The sequence below is a fragment of the Cryptomeria japonica genome, chromosome 6 (assembly GCF_030272615.1).
Source record: "Cryptomeria japonica chromosome 6, Sugi_1.0, whole genome shotgun sequence".
Classification (NCBI taxonomy): Eukaryota; Viridiplantae; Streptophyta; class Pinopsida; order Cupressales; family Cupressaceae; genus Cryptomeria; species Cryptomeria japonica.
The window spans coordinates 188807513-188818397 of NC_081410.1; the positions used below are offsets into that span (position 1 = coordinate 188807513).

General features: G+C 36.8%; 1 protein-coding gene across 1 annotated transcript in view; it reads left to right on the forward strand.

Moving 5' to 3' along the window:
• Positions 1–9993, forward strand: part of LOC131077623 (L-galactose dehydrogenase) — a 50910-nt gene extending 40917 nt beyond the window's left edge. The window contains exons 4-5 of the mRNA XM_058015156.2: positions 9284–9412; positions 9536–9993. Of these exons, the coding sequence (XP_057871139.1) occupies positions 9284–9412; positions 9536–9670 (264 nt within the window). The 3' untranslated portion in view covers positions 9671–9993. The remainder of the gene's footprint in view (positions 1–9283; positions 9413–9535) is intronic.
• Positions 9994–10885: the final 892 nt, after the last annotated feature.

The following is a 10885-nucleotide window of genomic DNA, read 5'->3' on the forward strand; positions in this document are numbered from 1 at the left end:
AGTGCTGTCATGCCCCCGATTTGATACCCCATATTCAGCGAATCACATTCCTTAATCAGCAAATCCAAATAATGAAATTGTCTTACAAAGTAAGACTTCGCAATTTCATAAAATCAAACTTTATGATTTAATTGCCTAACTTATATTATTGGGCTTGCTAGATATTAAACAAGTATCCAGACTTAAGGATCAATCCTTCCTCCCAAGAGGTGCAACGATCTTATTCATAAACTATTAATTAGTTAACAAGGGATTAAGTGAAGTGGTTTAAATGTGGTCAAATGTGGCATCTCTAACCAAAGGTGGAATATGAAGAGGCAGCGGTTAGTTATATGGAGGTGTCTCTTCACAACCAGCATGACCATAAGGAAAGGGCATGATTGTCCAGTGTAGAAGAAGAGGTATAAGAGATCATTCTAACATCCAAGAGGGACCATCGAAGGAATCAGATTTGGCATTTGATAAAATATTGAAATACACAACAGTCGATTCAATACTATAGTTTGGTATGAGTTCTCTGTACATGACATAGTAAATGTTGTATACGTACATACATCTCTGCATATTATCAGTACATTGCTGTTCATGACTTCTTGTATATCATAGTGAATATCAGTTGTATCTGATTAATGATTTACTGTTATTTATGTCTGTTTATTATATGTAGAATATATGCATAATTCTAGAATTCTTCATATGTTCTGAATTATTATTAAAATCAGCCACGGTAGAGGAAATGAGGGATTACAAGAGGGGTATGATGATGGGGTACTCTTCTAGGTACGCCAGCTCATGGTGGTGACTAGATGGTCCCATGAGGCCAAGGGGGTACAAAGGTTACTGCCTTTGGGCTTAAAAGAGATGGGCTTCCAGGGCAGCCTGTTGTACAATTCATCCCTCTATCATGGTGAATCAACACACCAAAAAGTCCAATCATAGGAAGTGGGAGATGGATGGCAAGATGAAGGGGAATTGTTGTGTGACACCTCACTGGGTACACCACCTCATATGGATGGCACGGGCCACATGAGGCCAAGAGGGATGGTGTATCCGCTCTTGGGCCTAGGGTAGAGGATCCAAGACACCCTATTGAAGTCATCTTATCCTATGCTCTCCTATGGTTGAGCTTTCCCAAACATATTTTAAATACCTTATAATTAAATTGATTAATTAAATTGATATTTCTGCTATAAACCTAAGGATGCTTAATTAAGCTGGTCTGCTTATTGAATTATTGTTGTAAATGTTTTCTAACTTGTTTTGCAGGGCTTCAATCAGGTGGAAGGCATTTCTAACCCAGCTTTGTTTATTTAGAAATTGAGATTTAGGGTTAAATTAGGTCATTCCCAAATAGGTGACATTACAGGTGCAACATGAGTTGACACAATTCCAATAACTCAATCTACTTTGTTGTATATCCCTTCTCCTTGATAGAAGGAATTTTTTAAGTATTGCATGCTATCCACATCAAACACCCGGTTCTCAAAGCAATTTCCATGATTGAAAATTATATCCCTTTAACATAGAGAACTCAATGAGCGCCAACAGAAATGGGTCAGCAAGATTCAGGCATATGATTTCGACATTGAGTTTGTCAAAGGGAAGAAAAATGTTGTTGCCAATGCACTTTCTAGGAGGCCTTCAGTTGCTGCCCTTTGTTCCATAAGTGAGATTTCAGTTGATTGGAAGTCTCAACTTTCAGTTGAGTATTCCAAAAATCAGTGATGAGAAGTGGGTGGTGGTGTGGTGTCTAGGTCCAGGGTGATCTGTATAGCCTCCTGAAGGGTGCTAGGCTTAAGAGCCTTGACTAATCCCCGTAGTCTGTCATGTAATCCCTCCACAAATAACATCACCACACGTCTAACTGGCATCTCAGGAACCATCACTGCAATACGTTGAAACTCATTGATGTAGGTTTCAACATGGCTTGTCTGTCTCAATAGTGCTAGATCCCTGTAATATAACTCCACATCCTTGTGGTCAAATCTAGAAATCAGCCGCTTGGTAAACTCAGTATAGGAGTGTATAAGTCCATGGTTTTGGGTGAGCAAACCATGGTGCCACCAATCATAGGCCACGTCCTCAAGATGCAACACTGCGAATTGTATGGCCTCGTCCTCGGGCATAGGCTTGAGTGACAAGTATATATCCAACTTGTGCACCCAAGCTCGTGCACTCATCATCCCACTACCATCAAAGGTAGATAAAGAGAGCTTGTTGGTAGCCCTCTGTAGGCCACTGTTACCCTGCTGAAGAGGACGTCTATCATCCCTCCTCATGATGTCTCTGTGCTGTGAACAATACTGGGGAGGAGGGAATGCCTCTCTCACATGAGCAAGTAGGCGGGTCCACTCATCACTGGCCGCCATCACCATATCCTGAAATGCAATGCCCTCCTGTGGGTCATTTGGAAGTGGCTCATCTCTAGGAGGAACTGAGGCTGTAGGGGTTTATCTACTGTATGAGTGTGAGCCCTCTCATGTATATGTGAACCACGTGCACTGTCAAACGATGATGGGGCTCTACTATTGCCACGACTACTAGCTGCAGATATCGATTTGTCATGCTTGCCATGCCTATCCCTATGGCGCCCCAAGTCCAATCTGTCCAATGTGTCCTGTAACCTGTCAAGTGCTTGCACAATCCTAGGTTGAGACTCGATAAGAGTTCTAAGTAGCGCATTGGGGTCTAGACGATTCTGTGTGTGTTAGGGCTCCTACTACCCTCTTGATGATCACCCATGTTTGAACCTGCTGGGACACCGAAATTAATGGCCAAATGACGGGGTCCTCTCCTGCGGGTGTAGTATCTGTAAGAACCAAACTGTCTACGATACATGAAAGAAGCCATAAGACCCTCAAGCTGGCAGGGTCATGGCTCTGATACCACTGAAAGTTCCCGACTCCAAATTTTACCCAATCTGACCCAAATTAGGATGTTATGTGCAGTGCATTTGCTGATAAATCTTTTTGCCAGTGTATATTTGGATGGGGTTTGACTGGTTTTGTTTTTGTTTGAGTAGGTTTGAAGTTTTAATGCAAGATTCTTGAATATAACATAAAGAGATAGCTGATTTAAACTAATACATTGCATAACATACAAGGAAGGTAAATAAGTAACTGTCATTTGCTTAAAAGTTCAGCATACATACCATTAACATGAACTCATAAGTCTGATGCAAGTTTCCAGCCCATAGAAAAATGGAAATCAGCTCCAATTAATGTCAAAACCCTAAGTACAAGCTAGGGTTTGAAACCCTTTTACCCAAAATAGAGTGGCAAGCTGAAATAGAGCTGGAAAAAGAAGGAAATGACCTCTAAAAGGTCCGTGCAACTGATTGAAGAAACCCTGCCTTCTAACTGATAAATCTGCTCAAAGATTCTCAAAAGAGGCTGCCATATGCACACTAAAGCTGTATTATGATGGAAATTGACACCCGGGGAAATGGGTTTTCGTCCAAATCCCTCAATTCTTCCAAGAGTTGGCGTTCCCGGAAGCCCAAGCTGCTGAAGTTCTCATGCAAGTTGCTGATTTGAAAATTGGAGAAGTAAGAATGAGCCCAAATGTTATGAAATTCACTTTTTATAACTCTCCAAGAAGTTCGATCCATGAGAGGGGTTCTTTTTGGCCTTAAAACTTAAAATTGAGTTTGAGGGTCTATTTCTCATTGACAAAATGGCCCCCGTTTAAAAACAACTTGAGTTACTAGGTAGGGGGGGTCACTTTTCACTATTCATCCTTATGCTTCTCTGTTACTATTCACCTTTTACTATTCATATAAGGCCAACTTTAATATTTCAATTTTAACCATAGAAATAACTCCCCACAACCAATTGGAAGACCTAGGAAGCTCCCAAACTGGATTCCATAACCCCGGGTTGGGTCCCAAACCACCCTGCTGACCTACGGGACGCCAATAGTAGGCCAACCTCCACCAAAAATCTGAGAGGAATAAGGAGGGGACATTACATAGGGGTAGAGCCCCTACCAGGATTGAGGGGCAGCATCTCCTGTGGGGGTTATGGGGCAGCGTGCTTGGTGCATTTCTTGTCATGATATTGGGAGGTGTTGAGGGATGGAGCCCTTGCCACCAAGCCCAAATTCTGGTCTTAAGACCACATGGACCTTCAAACTTGTGAGTTTTTGACAATTTTGTCAATGTTTTGAAGGAGCGAGAGCTGAAAGAAAAATTTGTGAAAACTGAATCTTCATGCATTTGTGGGTGATTTTTTTCCATTGACCTACTAGTTTTGGTGAGTAACTTGCCAAGAAATTGCCCAAAATCTGCTAGCAAGTTTACTCATGAATGATGCCTCATGAGTACTTGTGAGTTGGTGAGATTACTCAAGAGTTTTTAAACTATGGTTAGATCGACCATACATATGTATGCACAAAAGTAAGTAAAAAATGCTATATTGAGAGTTGAACTTCAAACTTAAAAAGCTGTTATGAAAGAAAAGTTGCTTTGATATGCTTAAAATTGTTTTCTTGTACACGAGCAATGGGTGTAGAAACCTTGTAGATCTCATTAGCAAAAAAATACCTATCAAAGGTATAACTAAGATTGAAAGGAGCCACTCCCCTCAACATTATAGATAAATGATGCTGGACCCTGCAATGCATTGTTTATGTCAATGAAGTAGATGCAGCCATTCTATTTGTAGAAGAGGTAGCAACATCATTTTGGTTAATTACTTCGTCTTTAGTTGGATGGGCTTGCACCTTTCTCTATTGCTACAAGTTCATCTCATGATCTGCCTAATTGACCCATGCATGATTCTCCTTTGTAAATATGGGATTTTCATCCTTGGTGTTCTACTTAGATATGGTATCATACTACAAATCAATGGGAGCCAGTTCATTACCTGCTGTCATAACTTTTATCATTCTGTGATAAGAGGCACAATTTGTAGAGCACAAATACAAGATCACATTCAAGCAACAACTTGTTGCATTTTTTAGAGTGTATACGTTACAAGATATTCCAAGTGCACTCACAATGTGATGCTCTACATGATTCACTTAACACTTGGATGTCAATACTTTGAAGATTGGGCATCCTAGTGCCAAAACTTTCCTGCCATGCATTTAGAATGAAAAAAATAGAACATTTAAGATTAACAAATACAGCAAATTCAACATTTAATAACAAAGAAGGAAAATATTTAAATCAATGCTTCAAAGCATGCAAACTTTGCCTGGCCTAGTAGTTCTTGTTGACTTCCATATGCCTTGAGAAAAGAGATCTAGTGCTTGTATGTAGATCTCAATATTGGAAATAATCTTCTCTGAATTGTGACTTGGCTCCATAGGACTATGTAGAGGCCTCGCATAGTATTTTTGGTTATCCTTGAAACTTTCAAGAAGTTGGAAGGCTGGGTTGAGTAAGTATGCACAAATATGTAGTGCCCTACAAAGTTGCCTCAGTTGTCTTACCTAGTGCTGGTCTGAGAAAATCCCAAATGATTCCAAATTTCTCCACCACACTAGAATGGACAAGTCTAATATGCTCCTTGGCTTGGTGCATTCCCTTGTATAAGTAGGCCATTTAATTTATCTCCATCAACTACACAAAGAGAAACCAATGGCTCAATGACCTATAAAAAGTCAAGTAATTAAGAAAACAACTCTTAACTACTTGAGACTCAAGCCATAATTTATAAATGAAGGAAAAATAAAATTAAAAAACACTAAAACAAGAAAAGGAAAAAGCTTTGTGAACTTAAATTTACAATCTCCTTAGGAGTCCAAAAGAGGTCTCATCAAATACTCAATCTGTCACATTGATCACAACATTCACCTTTGAGTTGGAAGACTTGTTCCATTGCTCACCAGCAAACAAATGTGGACCACATGAAAACATTCGCATCAAAGAAGCATTTGCTTGTAATAAATATTGCAAGCTGATGAATCAGGTTGCAAAATGAGAACCCTCACATCAAAGAGATTACCTAGGCATGGTAATAAATGTATTTACAAATGTTGTGCCCATGCTCCACAAGTGGCCTGATTTACTCTAGTTTGCCACGATTTTCTAGCATTGGATCAATGTAATGTGTTGAGCAAGGAGTCCAAAATATGCTGGAGTCTTTCTCCATTATAAATCTACTTACAACAACATAATTCCTCGTGTTGTCAATAACTAATCTATTCCTCTCCGAAGTCTCTGCCAAAACTTCTTCCAAAATGTGACACAAATAATGTATTTTTTTGCTCTTTCTTGAGGCATTGGCTGACTTCAATAAGATTGTGCCACTAGAAGAAGATACTAACAAATTTAGCAGCATCTTGTCTTTTCTGTCGGTCCATCCATTGGACATGATAGTGCAACCCTTCTTCCTCTAGATATCCTGCTGCTCAATGATCAACTGTACATCAGCCATCTTTTCCACCAAAGTTTGTCCCAATAGATCATAAATAGAAAGGGTTTTGAACCCCCAACCAATGACAACAATTGTATCAAGTATCAACCAATGCTTGCCAATAAGAGAATTCAAAACATACAAAAATAATGCATTGAAAAAAAAACACCAATTTGAACAATTCAAATAAAAAATAAAACAGTGAATAAAATTTTAGAAATTACAATTAATAATGAGAATTAAAAAATCAAAATGTTACCTTGCTGTATTGAAGGAAATTCAAATATCACAAAATTGCCAAAAGTTGGCAACTACACTCCTTGCCGCCATTTGCTTGTCCTTGTTCTAACTGGAATATACTCTCTAACAATGATCGGTAACTAGGAGCATTGTGTAGCATAAACGAACTCTCTGAAGTATAAGCTCTAGACCCAATGCCACTCAAACCTGTTTCACTTGTAGGTATTGAAGAGGTAGAAGGCATAGATATTTTTGGTTTTGCCTTATCATTTGCCCCTTCTTTTCTTGAAAGGCTTTTAATTGGCCTGGCACCTCTCTCATAACCTTAGAGTCTTACATTTTTGCATAATGAAACATCACGTCCAGGTATGCTGTCAAGGTGGTTCTTGAAGCAATTAATGCCTCTGAAAAACTTGACACCAAAGTACTTGCAAAAAAATTGCCCTTTCTTCTTACCCAGCATGCCATGCTTCCAAGAATTGTCTTAATTTTGTGGTCTTAATATATTAAAATTGTAACCCATACATTATGGAGATAAAAAACAGAAGGGTTAATTTAAGAATGTAGACTGTTAATAGTAATACAAAAGACAAAGCAAAAATGCAAAGCAAAGAAGCTAAAAAAACTGCTAAGGTTAAAAAATCCAAAAAAGAGAAAGATCAAAACAAAAAATGAGGAGATTAAAGAAAAAAGAAAGGATAAAATCTAGGATTTTATTTTTCTTTTTTGTAGAATTTGAATTTAAAATGTATAAAAATTAAAATACAAGTATTAAACATGAAGGAATGAAGGAGAAAAACAATGACAGAAGAACAAAGATTTTCAATTTCCCTTTACTTGTTGATGCATAAAGTTGAAAGCTGAAATTTAGTGTAACTCAAACCCAACTCCTTTTATCTGCTCCTCATTCTCATAAATCAACTGTCAAATCAATCGTATCAGCTCCTTGCACAAATATGTTCAGTTCCTTTGAATAGAGAATGAAAGACCAAGTAAAGTGAGTGAGGGTGAAAAGACTTTGAAAGCAAATGTTCAATTCAAAATAGACTCAAATTGGTCATAGGAGGATTTTAATGTGTTAGTGGCTGATTAAAGTAGGCAATGATTCCACTTGTTATTTTTCAAGTATGTTTTATTATAACTACCTGTCTGATAGATTTGCGAGTCCCACATATTGACTTGGTGAGTTTGCAAGTCCAGAGTAGGGGCTTGCCAGGGAAGCCTCTTATCCAACCTCACAATTCTGGTCAGTTCCTCAGCGAGTACCATTGTCATGATTTACATGTTTCAGCAAGTTACACTGGGTAGTTTTACTCATCAAGGCTCTCACTCCAGTACAATATATGTGCACGTTACACATGTGATGTATGCATTTATATATGCAAGTTACAAGGTACAAATAGCCCAATGGTATATGGATTCAACACAGCATTTCTCTCTCTTTAGACGTAGCTTAGAAGTTAGAACTCCAGTGAAGTACTCAAATATTAGGCGTATTCCTGGTTTATGGTCTATTACAATCATGACGTCCTGTCCTCTCAAATAAGGTGATTCAAACCTGTTATATGTAGGTCTCTGATGACAATATGCCTTTAGGCACCATTTTGGGTGACTTCGATCAAAAGAAACACGACTCATACAAAGGGGACATTGCATTCATAGATTATTTTATGCTAAACATGGGTTACGTACATATCCTTGGAAAGCCCTTGCAATGTTCATTGCAATATTGGATAGTTCATCAAATATCATAAAGGTTCTTTCCTTCTAATTAGTGCTCAAGGATGGAGAGAACTAGATGGATGTTGAGTTACAACAGTTTTGAACTAGGAAATATCAAAAAATTATCGTAGTTATTATAGAAATTTCCCTGTTTCTCTCCTTGGTTTAACAGGATCAGATTTAAATCAGAAGACATGAAGAATTGCCATATTTTTTCTTGAATTTTCAAACTTTATTGTATGTGAAGTATTCTCCTTTGTATCCAAACCAGTTTGTTCTTTGTGAATTTAATTCTTATCAATTTAGTCATTTGTAAGATCTCTTTTTAGCTGTACTGTTCAATATTTATAGTTATGGAATACATTCAAAAGCTTTTGTGCTTTTGCACTTTCTTCAATTTTGTGATTTAGAATACTTAAATTCTTGCAACTTTGTAATTCAGATTAGCATGTGGTACTAAGTAGAAATTTTAAGGAACCATGATGACCTGATGCATTATATTTTTCCTTCATAAAAATTTTACACAGTTTTGTTCTTAACAATGAACTTTTTGGGGCTTCTAATGTAAGATGAAATAAAGAATGAAATCCTTTCGTCTAATTTTTGTTCTTAGTAACGAACTTTCTGGGGCGTCTAATGTAAGATGAAATGAAGAATGAAATCCTTTTGTCTAATTTTTGTTCTTAGTAATGAACTTTCTGGGGCTTGTAATGTAAGATTAAATAAAGAACGAGTAAGATGAAATAAAGAATGAAATCCTTTTATCTAATTTTGTTCTCAGTAATGAACTTTCTGGGGCTTCTAAAGTAAGATTAAATAAAGAACGAGTAAGATGAAATAAAGAATGAAATCCTTTTGTCTAATTTTTGTTCTTAGTAATGAATTTTCTGGGGCTTCTAATGTAAGATTAAATAAAGAACAAAATCCTTTCGTCTAATTTTTGGCTTGTCCTAGTTTAGGCTGCTTGTGCAGCAGCTGCAACCCATTGCAAAGCTAAGGGGAAGAACATCTCAAAACTGGCGTTGCAGTATAGCTTGAAGAACACAGACATTTCTTCAGTATTGGTTGGCATGAACTCCATTCAACAGGTTTGCTTGGCAATCAAATTTTTAAATTTATTCTTTACAGTAGGTTCTTTAAAAAAAAAGGGGAGGTAGAGGTTTGATTGGTTCATTGGTGATCTAACATGACCATTTAAATTTTTCCCTTAGGTCCAAGAAAATGTTGCTGCAGCCATTGAAGCAAACAAAGGTCAAAATATTGATGATGAATTGCTCAAAGAAGTGGAAGTTATCTTTAGTCCGGTAAAGAACTTATCGTGGCCAAGTGGTGTTACTCAGAATTAGCTGAATTGCCATATATGTGTGTATTTAAGTAATGTTTATATTGAGATTAATCCTCATGCTGCCAAGTAAATTTTCACCAGTGATAAGACTTTGTAAATAAGGTAGTCAATTTCTTGGAATAACTCTAGGGGAGTCTTAAAAAGCACCATCTTCACTTTGTTTTTGAAATTTTTTAAAGACAGTCACAATAGTTATTTCTTATAAATACTATCTTAATATTTTAAATTCTTCCATAAAATAATGAAAGGTGTGCACTATAGTTATTCCTTATAAATACAAATTGATTACCACTGGACCAATAAACTTGTGGTATTTTTACAGCATCTTCAAAGAACTTCAAAATTTTGTTGCACAAGAAAGCTGACTTCTTTGAATGATGAATGTTTTAGTGATGAAATATGTAATTTGAAGCTATAAATTTATGCAGTGAAATAACTTTGCCTGTATGCACATGACGGCAAAAGTTTACAAGGGGTACTTTCATATCAATGTCACCATTCCTGGACTAATATGATAGTGAGCTAGAAATATCTTGTTAATACATGCTTGAACTATTTACTGAAAAGGCAACATTGGCAAAATTTGTCTTGGTAAAGAGCTACTAATAACTTGTTAATGCATGCTTGATCTTTTTAGTGAAGACACAATATCGGCAGAATTTGCCTTGATCTTAAAATTTCTATATATATTTTGGCAGATAAAATATTGGGACATATCATTGAGGCAGGAAATTTAATATTGCTTTATCACAACAGTTGCTTATTGAGATGTCCTTTGGGTCTTCTGATATTAAAATTTCTAAATATTTTTTTGATAGATGAATATTGGTACATCACTGAGTGTGGAAATTTAATATTGCTTTATCACAACATTCTTTTATTGATACGTCCTTTGGGTGATAGACTGCCTTTTCATTCTTAGAAAATGTTCAGGTAGGCTCGTGATATAGTCTAGTTATGGGGGTCTTGTCAGACAACCAAAGTCAAGCAGCCAACAATACAAATTCAACACAACAACAATTACTTCTAGTTTTATCATAAATTTTCAAATAGAAATCTTACAACACTACAAGGAGTACAATTAGATATTCAATTCTCATAGAATCACCTCCTGAAATCTCTCGAAAGATAACACTAATTCCTCTTTATACTTGGGTTCAAAGGAAGTTAGATTGCTTCAAGATCTGATAGTTAAAAGAAATTGAGTTGTTGCAAG